Below are 22,614 nucleotides of genomic sequence, written 5' to 3'. Positions count from 1 at the left end.
CAGCACGGTTTAGCACCTGCCAAGAACGACAGTGACAGCTCATGCCTGAGGGTGACCTCGAGCTTCCTTCCATGCTGCGTCCTGTCCGTGCCTACCCAGGGCCGATCCGTCTGCCTGACAGTATCCTGCAGATGTTAGGAAAAGCTTCCAAGCAAGAGGAAAAACGTCTGTGCTCAGACAGACCCAAGGCGAACAAAAGACCACCCTGTATTAGAGCAATAATTTAAATGCAGACAAACTATAATGCTCATCTGAGCAACATTTTAATGGCCTTTTCTGGGAGTCCGAGTAAGGTGGCTGGCATTAAATGCCTCATATTATCTACCAGCATTCTCCACAACAGCTTGTGATATGTTTTGTTTTTAATGCAGTTTGGATTGAATCACATAGTTATATTTGCTGTTGCAGAGTACTGAATGAGGCCATCTGTGTAGGAGAGGCATGTAACCTGCTTTAATAAACATTCCAGAATAAGAAAACAGTGGGAAAGGAAGTTAATCCATTGCCAGTTTCACAGAAGACGACACAGAACAGTGTATCCACTCCAAAAATAAAACAATCTCATGTTAGTTTGGTCACCAAAAAGAGCAGCAGCCAAGGGGGTTTAAAGCACCAGTTCATTCCATCCCACCTTCAGGAACAGTGCACTTGATCAGAGCCAGAATTACGTGTTTATTACAGGTAAGACAGGACAACAGGCAAGTCAATTAGCAGGAAGTTTCTAAGATGAATTGTTAGAAGAGGAAAGGAAAGTAAGACCACTAATTTACCCAAAACGTACAAAAATAAACGTTGACCAAATTGCTCTTAAGAATCTCATAGGTATTCCTAAAAGCACTGGAGACAATGGCAAGATTTCCATCTTGAACACAAACCCTACACATCCAAATTGTAATGCACTCTGTTCTAACCTGAGGATCCCTTTCCTCATCTTTAGGCAGTACTTTATCAGAAAAACTTTCTTTACGATTGTGATTCATTAAAATATAGGTAACTGTTTAAGGATTTGACCACCAGTTCACTGATGTATGTATAAAGTACTGCATGATTTCACAAACAAACTTAGGACCCCATTTTTAATGGAGAATAGATTTGCTGCCTCAGGCTAAGCTTTACAAGGAAAACAAGCCAGTTACTCAAGCCCCAGCTCATTTTGCATTCCAGTGGAGTTTTTGATAGAATCAATTAGTAGGTTTAATTATTGTTTTAAGAAAACAAACACAAAAACAAGAGCCCAGAAGAACATAAGTCTTCCCAGGCCAATTAGCCACATTAAATTAAGACATTATTATTCTTGCATGTTTCTCCAAAACAAAATGAATGGGAGGAGAGAATTATTTGGTGAAAATACATTCAATTCTAGCAATTCCAGTGACCTTAATTTGAGGTCATTTCCATTTATTAACAAAGCTGATCACAAGTTCTATAGCAGACACACAGGGAACGGGTGGGAAGACTGCAAGTATTTAACTTAACTAAAGCTTCACCTTCCCTTACATGTACTTCCACTTACACCTCATGCACTAACTACATTGTTATTTAAAAGCAGATTTTATCCCCACCTATTTCATGTCACCTATAAAGTACACAAAATCCTGACCTTACTGCCACACAGTTATCTCCAGCAAGTGTTACAACTCTTCATTTTGTAACCAAATGCCTCCAAGACAGATATTTAAGTGCCAAGGGAGAGAGAGCCATGGAGGCAAGTATTACCACTGTGAAACAAAGAATATATATCATTAAAGTATTTGTTCACCTTCCTCATGCCTCCATTTATACAACCCTCGTCATCTTCATCAAGGAAATACTGTAAATTAAAAACTTTGCCATTGGAGGACAATATTCCTTTTGTTCTGATATGGTCTCAGAAGGCAGCACAAGGCCCATCCCTAGCCTCAATAGATCTTACTAAAAAGATCTCACCTCAAGTCTAGGAACAGGTGTAGTGGAATCCACAATAACGAGAAGATACAAAATCAAGAGCCCAAGACCCAAGTTACCACAGGGAGAGTTCTAGTTGGCTACATCAAGAGCAGCAGAGATTTTCATTGGAGAAAAAAATCATAGCAATAGAAAACTTCCTTTGACTTCATTAAGAAAAGGTTCCTGAGGACTCTGGTGACAATATAGATGCATATATTTATAAATAAAATTCACATTTCACAGATGAAATTTTCATCTGTGCTCTTTCTCTGTATGATGAGGCATAAAAAAATTCCTTTCCATATCTTCTAGGAATTACTTTGGGTGGAGCTGAGAAAGACAACTCAAACATGCCAAAACAGCTTCCACTCAGCCTTACCTGCATTTCACAATCTGCCCGAAGATTAAGTTCTTCACAGCATTCCCTGGATACCCTCAAGAAGATATAATCTTTTGTTTTCTCTTCAATAGCTGCTTCATAAACCTTCTCTTTGGTTCCTTGGGTCTGTGCTGATTTCTCTTTAGTGACAGGCAATAAATAAACAGCATTGACTTTGGTCATCACCAGCCGTCCAGCCAAAGTGTCTTCTGAAAGCGTTTCAGTGAGCTTAAAGCGTCCAAAAAGTTGTCCATTTTGGGCATATTTTGCACCTCCAGAAACCCCAGTGAGCATGAAGCTTGCTACAATCTGCAATTGCACTTTTATGTTGAACCTAAATAAGAAAGCATCTGGTCAGTGCAGAAAAACGCTCTCAGATCTGGAGATTTCATGAATTCAGACCAAAGATTCACCGCCTTAGACTCTGAGCATATAACTGTTAAACAAACAAGGATAGCCAAAGTTAAAAGAATCAACATCAACAAAGCTTTAAAAAAATGCTATGCATGTCCCAAAGAAGTAAAGCTTTGTATTTAAATAGTTTGTAAGGTTATGTTATATTCCCTGATATTAGGTATTCAGGGACAGACAGCAGAATAAGAACAGAATAAGATTCCTGTTTATTCCATGTATCTCTTCCAGGCTGCACACCAGAAAAGGTTATCTACATCTTGACAAAGGGAAATAGTATTATATCTACAATTGAGATGGATTGATTAAAACGCTTCCTTAAAATCACAATGTGGGCATAAAAATGAGACATTTTTATTTAAAATGAAGGAATGGCATTGCAGGCTCAGCCACATAAACCATCTATCCAAAGAATTCCTCTTAATAGCAAATTCCTCCTATAACCAGAGATTTAAAAAAAATCATTCCTAACAGTTACTACTTTCAAAAAGTCACATACGTAACACGTGAAAGTGACACAGTAGCACATTTTATTGACCTCTCACCAATACACAGTAATCTCCTTCTAGAGTGTCTAGCTTGTTTTTAAAAATATTTTTTCAACCTGATTTTAAAAATAAAAAAGAAAAGAAATCTGTCACTCCTGTTAACGTTCTATCATCAGCAACTTTTTCCTGAAAAGTTACAGAAATAAGTAGAAAACAAAGGTTTTCGCAAACAAAATTTCTTGGAAAAAAATAGTTTTCTTATGATACTCACCCTGTTTTATTTGATCTGTTCATCTTAAAACTCATATTTTAAACTAATGAACGCATGGTTATAGTTTAAGACCTGTACTATCAGGGACCATAAGCCCGTAACAATGAAATCCAACATTTCATCTCTCTTGGAATTTAAACATTGAATATATTTTGCCATATTTGCCAAATCATAAGTCTTCCAGAAGAAAAAACAACTGCAAGTTTGCCCCCTTGTGGAAATAGTTGCTTCTTTACATAATACAAGCAATTAAGTCAGATGCACATTTCACATTCCTCCACCCTGAAAAAGCAACAGATGTCATCCTACTGAACATGAATTCCTTCTGTTCAACAGTAACTGCGAAGGTTGCTCCATGAGCTACAGTTAGAGCAGCCACTCAAAAGCATGCGCTTATGGGAACATGTGAGAATTAAGTGTAATCCTTCCGATTTCTACATGTGCTAAAAACAAACAAAAAAACTTCTGTGTATTAATGTGCTAGAATATTCTGAAGCACTTATCAGCAAATGAGCAACACCTAAAACAGCTCAAATCACATTCAGATAATTGTTACCATACTGTATAGATTAGATTTCACAGAATAAACAAGAGCTCTGCATTGTTACTAAGATACAATCATGTGCCGTTGTGAATTTATTTTATAAAAACTCGTAAAAACTTCCTAAAACTGAATCCCCAGGCTGCTAAAAATGTACCAGCTCATTCTCAAATTCTGATTTGTAGAAACCTGCTGGAGTAGTACTGCCATGCTGAGACAAATTATTGTCTTTATAAATGACTAAACTGATTCTATTGTGCTAAAGGAGATAAAAAGTTTACAGATTATCAAACAATTTCCAGTGAGTAAGCTGACACCTTCTGGCAAGCTGTTAAACTACAAAATCGTCTAAGGATTTTATTTTAAAGTCAACATTTGCTTCTTCCATCCATTCCTCATCTTTGCTCTGAAGGCTCATTAAAAAAAAAGTTTTCAGTGAGGTTTATACAAAACCAATAGCCTTTATACTGAGGAGATTTTATTTTTATTGGGAGAAATTTGTTTCCTCCAAGCACTGCAAAATTAAATCTAAGAAATATTTGATATATCATGAATCCATCCAGTGGCAATGCAGACAATAAATTCCTAAATGGCAAGTAAAGCCATTTTGAACAAAGCCCCATATAACATTTTCTTAACAGTAAATCGAACATATTTCATTTTACATTTATATCCGCAGAATTCAGACAAGGTGTGCAGTATGACATTTACCTATGCATTGATAAACTATAAGACATAGTAATGATAAAAACAAATTTATTTTCCATTAAAGCCAGTATTTTAAGACTGTACAGCCTTTAAGATAAATCTGTTCTGCAAGTCTGGTAGCAGAAAGCGTGGAAGGAGCTCTATATTGCTACATATTATCACACACTCACTAATGTCCACACAGGTGATGACCCGAAGTCTGAAACAACGTTATCCCAGAAACCAAGAAGTCATTAGCAGCACTGTTAAAACACAACAATCCACTCCAATGTGAACTGCAGACACTCATGTTATTCCAGTCCTGCCAGAAGAGACCGTGTTGACAGCTCCACTGTTTTTATGAGATGCATACACAAACCCATTAGAGAGTAGCAGCTCATCAACATTTTGACTCATGACACCACTTCAGAGGTATTACAACCCACTTGCATTTGTATTTCTGGGCCCTCTTCTAGGCTTGTAACCCTGGCACTTCACGAGAGAATAGCATGTGTGTGATCTCAGCCACAGAAGATCAGAAAAGTGTGTTAGTTCGAGCCTTGCTGTAATAAAGTGGGTCAGCTACAAGATCAAAAGAATATTTCTGTCATCAGCAGTATCAAAACAGAAGATTTCAAGAACATTATTAAAACTTGCTTTTACTAATCTACCAATTGAAAAAGAGCAGCAAAAACTTATCAGTGCACCAAAAGGGAAGCATTACACAGAATGCACTCCTCATTCTTTCATTTCTACAGGCATGCTGCTGTGTGCTTTCCTACGAGGAACAGAAGCGTAATACTTTATGTGAAAATTCGCTCAGTAAAAATACTGTCTACTTTTGTATCATGTTTCATAATGTTTACTTTAAACCCACTTTTGTTTTAAAAAGCCTTAGAAAAGTGATTATAAATATGTATGATGGAGAACATTTCTGCATGCTGAGGAATCTTCAAGCATTATTCCTCTCTATGTTAGATTCCAGCTCAAAAGCAGAACACAGCAGAGATGAAAGATACAAAGAAGAAGAGTTCAAATGTACTGCGCTTCATTTGAGATACAAAAAAGAAATGGAACCATTTTTCTGCCTTAACATTAGAAATACAACTGCTAATGGCTGTATTACACAAACAAGAAACGTATACTATATGCCTTTTACTAGGAACTTTTATTCATAAGCTAGCTTTCAGCTTGTTTAGAGAATAAAACGTTAGCTGCCACCTCACCGTAAGACCAGAGTTTGAGCCAAACACAATTCAACCTTTTTTTCCTAAAAAGAATTTTAAAAAGGAAAAAAGAAAGAAACCTCCCTGAATGACTTGCACACAAAGATTTTATATATTATTTTGCTATAAATGATTTTACCAAGGAATAAAAAAATTGATGCATTTCTTTTTCATAGAGAGCCAAAAAAACCTACAAGCAAAAATTATTGTACAGGTACCAGCAAAACATTGTGCAACAGCTGTTCAGTGACTACAGCTGTAAGCAGACTGATATGTAAACTTGCTTTAAGTGAGCATCATTAAATTATATTCATTAACTGCTAGTCTCCTTCATCTAAAGTTTCTACTTTCACACTCATATTCAACTTTATCTCTAAGAAACAAGAAAACTTAATATTTTAACTTACCATGTAAGTTTAATCAAAAAAATCGTCATTATCATCATCATTTCAATAGGACAGTAACAAATATCTAAGATATAATTTTGTAAATGTATTACTTACTTGCTAACTTCCTTATACTGTGCTATTTCCTCAATATAAAGGAGGTCATGCAACCGTGACTGATAGTTGGTCTTGGTCAATGATTTGTCCAGGACAGATTGTGTAAATAGCTGGTCAGCAGAGAGAGGGATTTGGTATCTGGTAAGAAGGCTCTTCTCCAATTCAGTAGTTTCATTAGGCTCAAATTCTACAATAGTCTTAGAAGTAGAATCCCAACGCTTAGCTGTGGTTAGTAGCTGTTGCCGTGCATGCATCAAGTATTCAAGATCTGGATATAGAGACGTAACAGGGAAAGGAAGTCAGTTCAAGCTCTCTCTGTTTTAAAAACACACACTACTAAAAATAATCCCATTAGAGAGAATGAACTGTGTATAAGTCTCTCCTTTGCCTACAACAGTTTTAGTAAATTCATTGCTAAACTTACGACCCCTACTTTTCAGGTGTACACAGAGAACAAGCAGGCTCTCAAACAAAATAGAGAAAATAAATAACCAGAAAATAAAATATTCTATAGCTAGTAAATAGAAAGCATACAGATAAACAAGGAAAGCACTTTTATTTAATAGAAAGTTGCAAGCAACTTTGAAGGATTTGCCATCACAATGTGCTTGTAAACCCTAACTGCAACATCATCTCTTTTCAAAAATATAAGGTAATGAAGAACTTTACAAAATGTAATATGAAATTTAGAAGGTAACAAAAACAAGTCAATGAAATAGGCAGCAAGAAATCTTTGCATTTGCAGCGTTTTGAAAGCCTTCAAAAATAAAAAATCGATAGTACCACATGTGCATTCTGCAGATAGTTGTATTATATGTGTAAAATTAGTTTGCTAGGAACAACTTTGGAAATATAACCTAACATGATATTAGGTTAGAAAACTTAAGTTAGGAAATTATTTTTTCAGTACACACTCATTTCAGGGACCTTGTAGGTTAAACAAGAAACAGAAGACCAAACATTGTCTACAGCCACCCAAAATACATCCACTAACACAACAAAAACACTGTGACACCAACGTTATACCATGTCACGTCAGTTCATGAGTTTGGCATTTGCTATTCAGTTTCTTTTAATTAGTGTTGGAAACATTAACCTCTTATATGTAAATAAATGCCTGGAATAAAAATCTGTTGCTTTATCTTTTTCCTCCTTTCACTTTTTCCTTCTTCCTGCTTACATCCTAGTGCTAGAATTCTGTTCCTTTGGTGTTTTTCTTTCTGAAATCTTCATAGAAAATTACCATACTCTATCCCACTTTCTTGCCTGTTGCCAAGTGACATAGTGACTTATGTTTAGCTCCCTTAATCTTTTGCCGTATGTCAAATTGCTTCCTTCTTTTCTGTACTTCTTCACCATCTTTCAATTCGTTGACATCTTTCTGATAACAGTTATTTCAGGAGTTGACAAAGAAGTTACTTCATGAGAGGCACAGCTCAATTTCATAAACAATACAATACTTACAAAGTAACGTGTTGGTTTTTTTTAACCTGAATACACACAAAGAAGTTACATTTTCTTTGCATTTTCAAAATTGGTGTTACAGCAAGTTGATTTACAAGCCTAAACTTTGCCTCTTGCCTTTGACAACTCCAGTCAGACATCACAAGAAAAAAAAAAAAAAGACACCTCTCAGATAGTCTTTAATTAACAATGAATTACCACAGAAATGCTTCATCTTTCTACTGACCTTCTACATGCTTAACATTTTCATCAATCCAAGAATGCATATAAAAACATAAACATACTTTAACTTCCTGTGCTGCCCTTCAGACACATACTGAACTAGAAATTCCTAGCATTTTGACAAGATTAATCCTGATACATGGTGTAACAGTCATAAGGCAGCTAACTCCCCTGAGCCCAAGCCAATTTGCACATTCTGAAGCTTCTGTCCACTGCCTAATATTCCTAACTGTGAGGATGAACAAAGCATATAGTAATAGATGTTCAACAGCTGTTAATACAGATGCTGATCTGCCCAGCAACATGAAAAAAGAGATTGTATTAAAAGTTTCTATTATTGAAAAAAATTTTTTTCATACATTACCTTCAGTTGAAGCAGCATCAATCATTACTCGTTGCATGAGGACTGGTTCTAATCCAAAATCAAACACAACAGTTTGGCGAAAAGTTCCAAAGATTTCTGTGTTAAAGGCTATACTGACTTTGTATATATAATGATCTATTCCATTCTGGACCATCTTTCCTCCTATCCATTCCTGACAGTTTTCTGGAACTTCTTGTGATACCTGGGTAGTGCTGTCTCCAGCAGATATTGCAACGATACTGAAATGTGGACGATGGGCATCATAAAGCAATGCCACTCGATACAGCATTCTTGCAGGCTATAAAAAAAATGCAAGGGTTGAAATGAAGCATGTTGGAAAACCAAAATTATTTCAGGAATACGTTCATTTGCAATCAGACAATAAGAGCTTATAAGAATTCTCAACTTGATAAAACAGGTACAAGAACTGCCTGCTTTCCAGAAATCAGGGCACTCAATACATAATCACCAGGGCTGCTGGAGAAGGAATGGTGCTAGGGAATTGCTTTGTTTTCAAAAGAAGTATTATGCAATTGAAATTTTAATCACAAAAGCCTATGGACCACATTCTAATTTTTATTATCGACTCAATGTTAAAAGATAAGTTATCCTACCTTACAAGTGAGAGCAAATGTCCACGTCTGATGAGACTTTTTGGTGGTAACAGTTACTGATAGCTCAGGATTATGTTCTACTCTCACTCCTTCTATACTTTCACTAAGCTAGATTAAAAGAAAAAGAAGATCATATTAAATTTCAACAGACAATACCAAAATAAAAGCATTTAGGAAAAGGTATTTTTGAACAAAAAGTGAAAAGAATGGCCTCCCAGACTGTGCAGGATTGATGCAAGTCCTGTGTACGAATTAAATAAAACGTGCTACTTCAGAGATAAGCAAGACAAATCCACTAGATCATACCATGTAAGGAAAGAGTACAACCATTTATGGGCAATTAACCACAGGACTTAATTTTCAAAATCCAACTTAGTTGTAGATGTTTAAAGTAGAACATGATTTAATTTGGAAAGAAGGATCTGATACAATGAGGCCCAATGACTGTATTTCCAGAAGACCCCAGATCTCAATGACATCAATGAGAATTCTAGAGACACCAGGAAACTATAATGAAGCTTTCTACTCATTAATCCATTTTGCAGAAAGTCCACTCTTCCCAGACTTTAATCAACAATAGATGGACCGAAAACTCCTTAGGGTCAGTGGTAAGTAGAGCTGGTCGAATGTTGCAAAAACATTCTTTGGAATTCCCAACAGCTGCTGAGTTTGATCATATCCATACCCCTCGCTCTTCAGGATTCAAACTTTTTTGAACATTGGGGATTTGCTGTTCTTCACAAAAGTGCCTGCAGCTACAGGCAACGAAAAAGGAGCCATGCACAAACAGTATTGTCCAGTAAGTCATGAAAGCTTCACCATTTATTGTTCTCCAGTTTAAAAAGTTTTGCTATCCAGTCAAAGAACAGAAACAATACCATGAGACTTGGCTGACTCATCCTGCACTGGGAATAATACATATGCAAAATGAACGCTGATTAACCCACAAGCTGTAATTCACAAACTCTTCCTTGAATTCCTGAAAAGAATGAGTACATTTGCAGAAATCAGACCAAGTCTCTGGTATCTTTGCAAGAAGACAAAGGGCAGGATGCTAAGGGGAGCAAATTGGTTTGACAATTTCTTGGTAATGAGTAATTCGACCAGCTCTGATAGTAAGGGCCAAAAACAGGCTCATCTGTTAGTTTTAAATATGAGCACATAGGGAAGTAGTATATTTTCTTACCACTTTCTCAGGAGATAACGAATTCATCCATTTCTCAATCAAGGTTTCCATATAACTGCCCGAACACTGTTTGTTTTCCTTCTGCTGTTTTAATCTGATCAAGCGGGAAGCATATCGTTTTTGCCATTCTGTTAGCTCTTCCTGGGAATGTGCTGAAGTACACTGTGCACCGTACCTGCAGATCCCTTGCTCTAAAAATCTACATATAAAATAGGAAAAACGATTATGCCTTGAATGTTTTGGTCTCCAATTAAAAAATGAAATTTATCAAAATTTTACTTTTAAAGCCAGAAGGACATTCTTAAAGTCGCTCTCTGAACTAAAGGCAGTTCTAGTCCATGGGAACTAATTTGGAAATATATAAATGTACACAGCCTTTTGTAAGAGAGGCGGCAGCCTCTCTTACTTCTAAGTAAAGTATATCAAATTTCTTTGAAACACAAGTCTTCTCACGAAATTTCCAGCTTCAAAGAAGAAGAATCAAGTGTTTGTACAGCAATTAACATGATGAGATCACGGACCATCCCTGAAATTGTTAGGCACTGTATTAACATGAATAAAATGGTGTAATAAGGGAAGATATAGCATAATTGCCTCCAATAGTTAATGCTATTAGCTGTTAAGTGCTCATTCAGCAGTTTTTCCCAGAGCAACAGTGACATCACGTGGTCTTTTCTATTAAATACACCTACACAGAAATGATCTCTCAAGGAAAAGGTTTAATCCTCTTGGTAAAGAGTGCATGAGTCTAAAAGGATCTACTCCTTACAGAGGTTATGGATTTGTTAAAGAAGTCCATTTTTCATGTAATAACACATGCTGTTGCATCAAAATTAACAATATTCCTAATGTCTATGCGCAATTTAAGCATTCTAGTTCTCAGAATTTATTGCAAATGTGGGCCAACTATTACTTAAATGTCTGTATAACTTATGAACTACTTTTTACAATTAAATGTTGTATGAAATTTAAAAAACACAAGGCAGCATCTGCACTTTCATCATTCTTCAAAAGTGAAGCCCTTAAAAAACATTGCAAAACAAAATATAAAATGTTTTTTGTTTGTTTTCTTCTGTGTTTTTGCTTTGTTTTATGTAAAGGTACTCAGAAAGCATTGGAGATACAGACCAGGCCAGTGGGGTTTTGGTTCGTGTGTTAATGTAAGCATCACATTTATCATAAATAAAGTCAGGAATGCTGATCTCTGTCAAGATATTGATTTGATAGGAAGTCTGTAAACATAACTGTATTTGAATTTCACATAGATACCAACGTATATATTTATATTAAGAACCTCGTCCTACACTGATGAGTTACTGCGAAAGAAAAAGGATGCACCAAGACTCCAAGACTAAATGAATACAGAAGTGAGCACCCCACATCAAAGAACTAGCTGAACATCAGTGACTGAATAACCTTTCCGCAGTAAACATATTATGTAATGTAAAATATAATGTGAATTAGAACGTGACTTTGACCTATCTGACAAAAACAAGTAATACCTGACTATGACATGAAAACCTTGCAGCAAAAGTACTTGGATATCCAGGACACACTCGCATCACTGATTGTAATTTGATTTAGCATACACATTTCTTAAAGGAATGGTATAACTATTTAAAGGTTTAAGTGCCCAAATGGCAAATAAAATAAGCATGATATATACTATGTTATTACTAGAGGTGTTCTCAAGCTATGTTGCTTAATATCTTTTAAATTAAAATATTTTTCTTGGTAGTCAGTTTCAACGTTGAATTGCACATTTTCAAATTCAGCACTGCACTGATGTATTAAAATGCTGAAGTACAATTATGATTTTCATGCCCCAAAGTAAATGGAGCACAAGCATAAAATAAATTGTTGACCTGTTCTTATTAGCTATCCAGCAGACTTTAAAGTGTTTTCCTTTTCATTATTTAATAAGAAAGCATATTACCTTAAAAAATTGTCATCATTATGCAAGTTTTCCAAATTTTCAGTGTTAATAGACAATTTGTTTTCCCCTAAATGCTTAGTTTCTTAGCTAGTACAGCTGCAATTCCGTAACTTCATTATCCAGAATAAATATGATGTACTCCTACTGCTTTATGGCACACAGGGGAAAAATAAACCACAACTTCAAAAATCCATATTCAGTACTTGTAACCACCCCCTTACAAGGAAGCTAAAATATTTTATCCATGGTTGGAATGCCACTGTTCATATGGATTTGCTGAGTAAAAGCACATCCTTCTCACTGTAAACGTTAATAGCGTGCATAAGAAGGTAACCAGTAAAGCTAACTACAGCTTTCGTGGAAAAATCTTTCAGAGCAGAGGTTAGAAACATGGTATGGATGCTGCTCAGACAGTCATCATTAATTATTATTTTTTTTTAAATGTCATTTATGCATAAGATCTGCTAAGAGTCAACAGTTGGCAGAATTTAGCAGCTCTAGAAAATCACAGCCAATTTCAGCAGATTCAGTTGTATCAACTAAAAAGCAAGTCCGATTTCTACCTATGTTGATAATAATGTATAAGTTACAGATATGGCAGAATGAAGTGCACAATAATTGTTTTTCACCATATTTATTAATTCTAACTACATATGTAATACTGTGTTATCAATATAAACCACGGGAAAATTTGACTAGTGGACTGAAAGAGACAAGGAGAAGAAACTTCAATATAAGCACAAGCACTTGGACTTTCAGCAAGGCAATTCACCTCTGTGTATATGAATTTAGGCAAAATGGACATAATGAGATCCAGAGGGAAACTGCAAACATTATTTTATCTGAAGATAAACCTCATCTAACAGCAAAGCCCACTTATCCAAAGGCACGCACCCTATCTGCTGTCAAAGTACACTTCACTGTGCTTCAGCCCGCTAACAGTGCTGTCTGCAGAAGTGAACTTGTCACATCTCTGAAATTATACAAATTAGAAAAGGGAGGGGAAAAAGACAGATGCTGCCCTGTCACTAGAAAAATGTTGCTCAAACTACTCTTATGACAACAGAGCTAGTGATTTCATTTTACAGAAAAAACGAGGTGCCTCTGCATCTACTGACCCATCCAAAAACCTGTGAATTAATCAACTCCTGTTCTAACAAGTACCTTCACGTTCTTAACTTCCTAATCATTCTGTTAGCAGCTTAATAAAAGAGGAAGTGTTATGATGCCTTAGAGAATGTTGGTATAAAGCATTCAGTTTACCTTTTACATAGTGTATATTCTTCACTGCTTGTGACTCCTCTGGGTGGAGGGCGGAACTGCCAGCCATCCCGGGACCCTGCGGGGTAGTCAAAAGTCAGGTTAATTGTCTAATGGCCAAGTATTTACGAGTCTGATGGTAACTGTCCAGGGAACCATGTCTTTAAACATCAACCAAATTGTATTCACAAGCAAAAAAATCATCCAAAAAAAAATAATAATTTCTACTCCCTAACAAATTCATTTAGAACAAAGTTTTAAAGGGTATGAAGGCAAGTTTTAAACAACTTGCAGAATGGAGCAAGCTCTGTTACAATGCTTTGACCAATAAATGGAAACTTTTGCCTTCAAATTCAACCAATGACAACAAATTCAACCTCAGACCCCAGAGTTCATCAAGTCAGGCCTGTTTTCTCCTTTTTGACTGCTATCTAGTGCTAAACATTCAGCAGAATCTTCAAGTCTTCTCACCACAAAATGAAGTAGCTATAGAAATGATTTACATACCTTCTTCTAAATCTTCTACATGATATCCTGATGGTACTTTACCAGCTGCCTACAATTATTAAAAAAAACAATTGTAAAGAAACACAAAACAATTTCATCAATAAGAACTACTTTGGCTTCTTTGCTTTTAAAAATGTGTTTCAGAACAATCAATAAAAAAACATTCAGAAGTCTGACATCACTTCTAGTTACAAAAATATTTCCTAACTACTAAATTGCTACCATTGATAAAAAGATTCTGACAGGAACACTGAGTCCACTCATCTTTAAAAGAAAATTTTAGAGGGTTCCACTCTGTGATCATTTTAACATGGACTGCAATCAAAATTTAAAAGGTCAGAAGTTTAAGCGGTACTGAGATGTCTTTCATCTTTCAATTTACATTAAAAGTAAAACCCAAATCAATGAGAAAAAGACAATAACTAAATAATATAATTTAAATGCTTTGAACTCTTTCTACACGCTACTTCAGCCTATCAGCACGTTTCACTATTTTCTCATATATCATGCAAAACTGGGATGAAAGGCTGCTGAAAAGATAGGTGATAAAGACCAAGACACCAGTGGAAACTACAGATCTGAACCAGTATGTTCACAGTGAGCCCCCATCTCCCAGGACACATCAAAACAAACTTTTCAGCTGCATCTGCTACTACTCATTATTTTCCAGTAAAGTGCTCATTATTACCTCTGTTTCTGCAAGAAGTGTTTTCAGTCGTGTCAGATCTTTAGTTACCATCCCGTTCTAGGGGGAGAAGGGGAACAAGAAAGAATATTAATTTATCAACCTCAAACTTTCACGTACATTAAACAACAGCAAGAAAGTTCATTTCTACCACCACCACCAAGGAGAAGGGCAACAAGGAAACATGAATTTGACTTACAGTACACAATTTTAAATGACGTACTACTACATAACACTGAGCAAACATTACAGTGAAAAGGTAAATTTTACCCGGGCCAAACACAGCGCCAGATTTGCAGCGAATATCAATATAGGACAAGCATATGTGGAACAACTTGGAAAAAAAAACTCTTACAAGTTTGTCTGCCACCCAAAACAAGTATTAATAGCCACAATACTTATTAAATGCTATCCTCCAGAGCAATACTCTACATGTGAGGTGGCCCTGGAGGCACGATAGCCTGATGGACAGGGACTCTATGCTCTAGATCTATGCTCTTAGCTGCCAGCCTGCTGGGTGACCTTAGGCAAGTCACTTCAAATCTCCATGCCTTGGTTTCCCATCTGCAAAACGTTGATAGTAATACTGCCTGCCTTTACACAGCACTTTATAAGCTACTGACAAAAAGCACTATACATCAGCCATGTGCTGCGGTTACTGAAACACTTCATCTCTGAAGGAATCGATAAAATGAACTGTCACTGCTGTTGCAGCAATGGATTCATTTCTTCTTAAGGATGTATTTCACAGATTACTGATTTCTACTGTTTCATAACTCTTTCTGCTCTGATGTAGAATACGTCGTTTTCAGAGCTTTTACTAAAAAGCAAAGATAAGCCATGTAATGAAAAATAACTGCAGACCCAAGCTACATCTGAATTAAGTTCTTTCAAAATTCAATTTAGCTGAAGTAGATAGCTAGTGTGCAACAATTTCACACTCACATAAGGCAAAACTTTGAAAAAAGGAACCTAGATCTGTATTTTTATTTCAAAAACTCTTGCAGGACTTTAATCAAGTCACACTGCATGTGCTATATTTTTCCACGTTTTGATTGTGGTGCTACTGAGCAGCAGAAATTACTGAAAATTTATACACTCAAAAATTCACACACCCAGGTTTTTTTTCCACAGAGATTTTTCACTTCTTCAGCAGAAAGGTTGCAAACTGAACGTGCTGAGCTTAAATGTATTAATGCATAAAAAAAGTTACCAAGAATCATTCTCTTAAGTCACTGGGGAGGAAACTGGATGGATTCCAGCTCTTCAGTAAATTCATTCCAAAACTTCATTTCATTTCTCCTCTCACACACTGACAGAAGTAAGTTAGTTTCTGATTTTAATATTCCCACTGAAAACAGCGTCTAATGACCTGAAGGTTGTAAAAACTTCTTAAGTTCTGCTTTGGGAAAAAACTCTGGAATTACATACGAAGATACCTTTCTTTACACAACAATAGCTCAAAACAAGCCTGTACAACACCGTTCGTTTCCTACGATAAGGAGCTTTTGGCTATTTTACTTTTTTTTTTTTTTCCTGAAAGCAAGTTTCCTTTGATCTTGCCAGCAATTTTTCAATGAAACTTTTTTCCCATTAGAAAACGGCAGCCAGGCAGAGGAAAATCTTTTATTTACATAAAAATAACTAACGGCAGGGGATGGAGAAAGAGAAGAAGAAAATTCAGGATGTATTCTGGACAGACAAACAGAAGGCTCCCTCAGAATCACCCCACTGATTAACTTAAGCACCAAGACATAACTTCAGCTCATTTCAGGTCCCTCCCTAGGTGAATGTCTAATTACTGAACTGCACAATCATTCAGTGTGTACGTGTATCTTTTGGCTCAATCCATACTTTTTTCAGGAAAAAAAGATAATTCATAAGTATCTTGTCAGGAAATTGACCCTGTATAACTAATAAAGTAGCAACGCAACTCCTATAACATACAGAAAAAATTACAAGTTACATTTAAATAATACTGAACATGATCTTTAATCACTTAGCAATGTGTAATTACAAGGCAACACTTATGCATCGATACACCTCTAAAGCAAACTCATTCTCCCTGCTTTTACTTCCCAACATCCCATTTCAAGGTAATGGGCTCTCGTACAATTTCTGATGTCACTTCCACATTCCTCAGTCTGACAGGAGCTGCTCTTGGCTGTGCTATGACCATTTTTCTGGATTTAGCACCACCAGCAGTTCATGGTGAAGAACTGCTTATTATTTAACCTAGATTACAGAAACTAATATGATATCGTCCTTTGGAGACTTACATATGTGCTTACTTTTCCCCAAGTGAGTAGTCACATAGGAGTCAAAACTGTTAATTACATGTATGGGGTTAAGAACACCTTTAAAAACTTTGACAGTTCAAGGGTAAAATAGAAGCTTTAAACTCCAACCTTCATCTTGTCTTGAAATGCAAGACTTTCTTGTTTTCTTTGTTTGTTTTTATCCCTGATAAGCTTTTATTTTTCTTACAACTTATTGTGAGCTACGTATTTAATAGTCCTATCAATATTCTTTCTGCTTCAAAGACTAAACTTATTAAGTGCACACAAAATGGTGTCAGGTGCAATCCAAACAAAAAAAAGTTTGAAGTTTACATTACTTTATTACATTGCCCAAATACATAAATTATTTTGCATTTCTTCATGATTCAGAGCCAACAACCAAAAAAAACTTTACAAAATTTGTACCAAACCAAAACACTGGCAATGCAACAACGGTATCCTTATTAAATATGCATGCCCATAGACTTATCTTTGTCTTTTCAATAAAAAACATTTGTTGCAACCTGTCCGTCAAACTCATGTTCAGAAGTTTGCTATTAAATACATCCAAAACAAAAAAGGAAATAGAAAACTGCTTTCTAAGTTACATAGCTTACAGCAAACACACTTACCAGTGATTCACCCATCAGTGATTTGGAAAGAACATTAGACACAATTTGCAGCTTCCCTTTAAGATGCATGCAGCAGAGCACTGCACGGAAAGATCCATCTCCCTTGGCCAGCCCCTCTCCCAGCACTGCAACACAAATCAGCAAGTATTAGCTTCATCACAGCATGCACTTGAATAAAGCCTACAGTTTTCCTTCACCTTTAACATGAAAATAATGTCTGAAACTTGAGTTAAGTCCGTGGCTTCTGTGAAAGACACAGCTTGAATGGAAAGGAAGTATTACTAGCTCATGCCTAGTATTAACTTGGAACTTGTCTCACACCATCTAAGAAACGTTGTACATGAGCTCAAAAAAAAAGGTTGAAAGGTTTACATGCTAAAATAGACAAAAATTAAATACGGGAAGGATAAATTCAAATATCTGACGCAGACACAAAGGACCTCCTCTTCACAGAAAGGGTACAAAAAAACCAAACAGCAATCAACAACCTTTCAGTAACACAAACATGCTCAGGAAGATCCATTCATGCTCACAAAAAGCATGCTCTGTAGTTTCCAAATATAGCTAACCTCCTCGTGGTCAATTCCTGTTACTTTAAAAGGGCTTTTATTCACTTATGCAGTAAAGTGCAGGATATAGGAACGATTGTCTGAGTCCAGAAGTTTACAAGCTCCATGTAACAGAAAACTTTCCTAATGTTTTCTAGCACTGGATCAGATAGCTAGCCAAACAGACACTTTCATTGACACTTCCAATAGTGAAAGGATTTATTTCATGATACAGTTGGGCTTCAGACAAGGAGGCATAACACTTAATCATGTATATTAACTGTCCAGAAAAAGCAGTGCCTTTCTGAGCGACTAAAAGGCTAGTAAAGCTATGCACGTGAGTTGAAAAGGAGTCTGGGACAGTTGTTTAAAATTACGGAATTAAAATATGTATTAGTGTTATTGCAGGCAACATCAACATCTGTGTTTACACTGCTACTCATGCAGACCTTCGATGCAAGCAGCTTCTATTAGTACTAACAGGAATCTTACAATCACCACAACTTCAGGATTACATTTTAGAATAAATCAAAACTCCTCACTCAACAGACATTCGTGTCATTAACAAAAAAATCTCATGAAACAACAGAACAAACACAAAAGCATTTACATAAAAACAACCAGACATCCCTTCAAAACGAAATGGTAACTAAATGCTGTTTACAAAGCGCCACAAAGATTACTCTGAATTCACCACTCTGATGATACTGACCACAGTTCCAAAAATAGAGCTTACTTCCCAAATCAGAAGCAGCAGCACCAGAAATAGCTTTAGCATGTCAGGCAGTTTGCTATTTTAACCTCAAAGACTAGATGTCCAATTATGATATTTTGTAGCATTAACCACCCAGTATTACCAAGCTAAAACATGCAGTTGCATATAAAAAGTCACAGCACATGAACTAATTTATTTTGTTAGAGATTTGTGGAATAATTTAACAGATTCTAAGTTATCATGACTCCTTACAACAGTGCAAGCACTAAGGAACATGTATTTCTCAATTTATTCCAAAATATATTTATCGTTCAAGGTTAAAATAAAATAGTCACAGGAATGCAACACATCAAGGCTTGTAAGAAGATGGAACAGCAGCTTAAATAAAAACATTCTCTTTAAAAAAAATTGTGAGCATCAAGGAAATACAGTTAGTCCATATTAAGGTTCTTTCTTCCCAAGGATATTTCAAAGAAAACTAAACCCAAGAACTTTCAGGATCATAAATGATACAGATACTCTGAACCGTCTAATACTGGGCTACAATCAATAACAGCACAACACAGAAAACCCCAAACAAATTGTTAATTTTTATTTAATCAGTACATATATACACAAGCACACTTTTTATAAGGAAATAATATGGTGTGAAGTTGACAAATGTCTTCAGTTTTAGGTCTGGCAAAAATAAGTGCAGGACATGCTGGGATGAATTAAGGAAATTAACATCACACTGGTAACAATTCTTTGTTGCTTATATACATTTGAAAGCCAATTTCTCTACTTTTTTCAAATTAAAAAAAGTAGAGATTGGTGTTCCTATTCTTCTCACTTCTATGTGCATCCAGCGAGAGAAAGAAAAAATACAGTTAATGCTACTGTTCCTTTGAGATACTGACTTCTGACACACATGCCAAGAGAAGAAAAAGGCTCCACGGATGAATGTCAGCTACCCTTATGACAAACCCATCAGATCTCATCAATGAGAACACTATTCATTAAACAGAATCCCACTTCCTACCTCCTTTAACCACCATTCATCTTGCCATACGTCTCTCTGTGACTTTTATTTGCCACCATAAAAGACAACTGTGAGGTTTGTCAGGATATTGCACCCTTGGCACGTTTCAAGAGTTAGAACAAGAAGCAGCCTTAAAGACAACAAACCTATTTTAAGAATGGCATTGATTAAGCGATGTTCAGCCCTTTAAAATTTGTTTAAACGTTTTCTAAGGGGGAAAACTACACCTACTGAAATTACATTTACTTTTCCTAGTTATGCTTTGTGAACCCTCACAAGCAGTCTGCAGAACCCCACAAACTCCCCAGCCTATGACTTGAGCATCAGTGAAGAAGAATGCACTTAAAAACAAAAAACCACCACAGTGTAAAGGTTTTCATTGCTAGTGCAGGAATGTCACAAGAGTAATCACACCGTCCATGCAACAGAATTGTGGCTTCGGGAAATTTCCTTTAAAATTTGTCAATACTTAAGGAAATAAAAACTGAAAGGTGGGATCTGCCCTGCTTTTCCTTCCAAATCTGATCTTCCAAATTCTGATCCAATGTTTACCAAACTCAGCAGAGTCCTCACTAAGTATTGAGTCACTTTCACTATAAATCAGTTACAAAATATTAGCAAGGTTAACCCCAATTAAACAAGGCATCATAAATGGAAGACACAACTTAAAGCGTGCCATTGCCACACATTTGGAACCTTTAACAAATAGGGATGAATGTAAGCACATCATTCCTTCTCCTCCTCCCCCCCAAATCAGAACCTAAAATACAAACCTAAATATCAACCAATGCCCCTAGGAAGGAAGATAGAACAAGCAGCTGCCTTTCCCACCATAAAAATCCAAACACTATCAACCTGTCCTATATCTGTACACTAAAATAGATATTAGCCAAACAGTACCCTTATGCCAAAGGCAGCTGTATTTTACTTCTGGTACTTGAACATGAGTTACAAAATTGTGAGATCTCCTTAAAAAAATAAAGTAGAAAAAAGTATTATAAAACAGATACATAATTTTAAACTAGCAGAACATCCATTGTTAGCAAACTAACAAATCTGGGCACCAGATTTTAAAATTCAGACAACTGACTGCAATTTATAACACTAAGGAATAAAAGAAAGAAAGAAGCATACCATGCCTACAGTCTTCATCTGCTTGCCCATACTTTTTCTGAAAGGTAAAACACGAAAAGTTTAAAAATAGCATTATTCCAGTTAGCATAAACAACTACATGCTTCAACTAGAAGTTTCTTAAAACTTTTAAGAACCCATTACCTCGATTTTTTCCAGGGTAGAACATGTAAAGAACATCAGTCACATGTCAAATATAATATAATGAATTCTTAGAAAACTGACCTTTTCCTCAAATTCTCAGCAAATGGACATTCTAAAAGAGGTACATGAATGTGCAAAGGTATATGCTTATGTATGTATTTTGTAGGTGGCTCACAACACCTAGGAAAAAATATAAAAATTTTCTTTCTAGACACTGTTTTTTAAACTTGCACTAATACACTGTTGGAATTTGTAAGGTGTACTTTATTTTACTGTCTTATCAGTGGTGATTTAAAACAATACTTCTTTTAGTGAAAAAAAAAGAAGGAAAATTAAGATTTTTAAAGAAAAAAATAAAAATCTTTAAGTATCTATGTAATCCAAGTCTTTAATGAAAAGGTTTTGATTACAAGAATTTTCCAAAGCCCCTAACAGCTTACTGCAACAAATTTCACTATGTTGAACATTCAGAGAGGTGCCTCATTTCATTTTCAGAGGCATCCAGGTCAGGAATGCATTTAATACTGTTAAGCCTCTAACTGTATATTACCCTATGTAAATAATTTTGAGAAGTCAATCTGTAGTAACACAGCTTCCAATTTAACAAAACACCTTAGTTATTACTGAATCTCTTCCCCCTGAGGAGCTATACTCTAAGTCACATTTTAATTTAAGAAGTTTTCCGATTCTTGTTTTGCACACAGAATAGTCAAATTCAGCTATCTATTTAAAGAAAGTTTTAAAAAGCTTCTTAATCAGATGGGCATGACTTAATTTAAAGCTGCCCAGCAAGGTCTTACAACTTGGCCACACTTCACCATATGGGATGGGATGGAATTGTTCATACCCATAGTACGTGAAGATTCAGGGTAGAGAAAGCCCCTGTAAATCTGTAATAACATTCTCAAAACAGAAGGATAAGGAAAAATGTAGGTTAAATCATATTAATCACTCTATGGTCCTTTCCTTTAAGAAACTGTAGCACTCTGGAGCGTTCAAGGAAGGTCATATTTTTGGTTAACGGGATCACCTGCAATTCAGGGATATGCTTCTTGCCTTGAATTTACAAATCTTTACAAAGCTCACAGTTCTCACATTTCTATTAAAAACCTGCCAGAGACTAAAAGTTACGTCTTTCACCAGACATGCTCTAGCCTAGCAATGGAAAGCTAGTATGTGATCAAATATTAAAAGACTGCTGTTAGGCTATGCAAAGGCAGCTGAATTGAGTATGAACTGGTTGCCTGAATTCTGGTGTTTCTTAATGTTTTTTTGAGCATCTAGAGTTGTAACCTGAATTTAGTGCTCTTTAAAGATAAGGTAATTTGGTATGTAATTCAGCATAATTATATGAACATAAAGTAATACTCTAAAACCAGTTATTTTTCCTTCCTGGAATACATTTAGGGGTGTTGGGTTTTTGTTGTGTTTTTATATATATAATTTTTTTTCCCCCCTTCTTTTAGGGAACTG

At 35.8% G+C, this 22,614-nt stretch overlaps 1 protein-coding gene across 4 annotated transcripts in view; it reads right to left on the bottom strand.

The window, feature by feature from the left end:
• HELZ (helicase with zinc finger) overlaps window positions 1–22,614 on the bottom strand; it is an 83,664-nt gene that overhangs the window by 44,020 nt on the left and 17,030 nt on the right. For 3 of the 4 annotated variants that reach the window (XM_048064579.2, XM_048064582.2, XM_048064581.2), the window contains exons 3-12: window positions 21,000–21,036; window positions 17,582–17,706; window positions 14,674–14,730; window positions 13,986–14,034; window positions 13,482–13,557; window positions 10,283–10,481; window positions 9,097–9,204; window positions 8,483–8,780; window positions 6,433–6,700; window positions 2,306–2,639 (exon numbers count right to left, since the gene is read on the bottom strand). In XM_048064579.2, coding sequence (XP_047920536.2) covers window positions 2,306–2,639; window positions 6,433–6,700; window positions 8,483–8,780; window positions 9,097–9,204; window positions 10,283–10,481; window positions 13,482–13,557; window positions 13,986–14,034; window positions 14,674–14,730; window positions 17,582–17,706; window positions 21,000–21,036 — 1,551 coding nt within the window. Of the gene's footprint in view, window positions 1–2,305; window positions 2,640–6,432; window positions 6,701–8,482; window positions 8,781–9,096; window positions 9,205–10,282; window positions 10,482–13,481; window positions 13,558–13,985; window positions 14,035–14,673; window positions 14,731–17,581; window positions 17,707–20,999; window positions 21,037–21,222; window positions 21,322–22,614 lie in introns of all 4 variants that reach the window. The other variant, XM_048064584.2, reaches the window with a different exon arrangement.

The sequence above is a fragment of the Anser cygnoides genome, chromosome 19 (assembly GCF_040182565.1).
Source record: "Anser cygnoides isolate HZ-2024a breed goose chromosome 19, Taihu_goose_T2T_genome, whole genome shotgun sequence".
In the NCBI taxonomy this organism is placed as follows: Eukaryota; Metazoa; Chordata; class Aves; order Anseriformes; family Anatidae; genus Anser; species Anser cygnoides.
The sequence above is the reverse complement of the archived record's forward strand: the minus strand, read 5'-3'. Positions and strand labels throughout refer to the sequence as shown.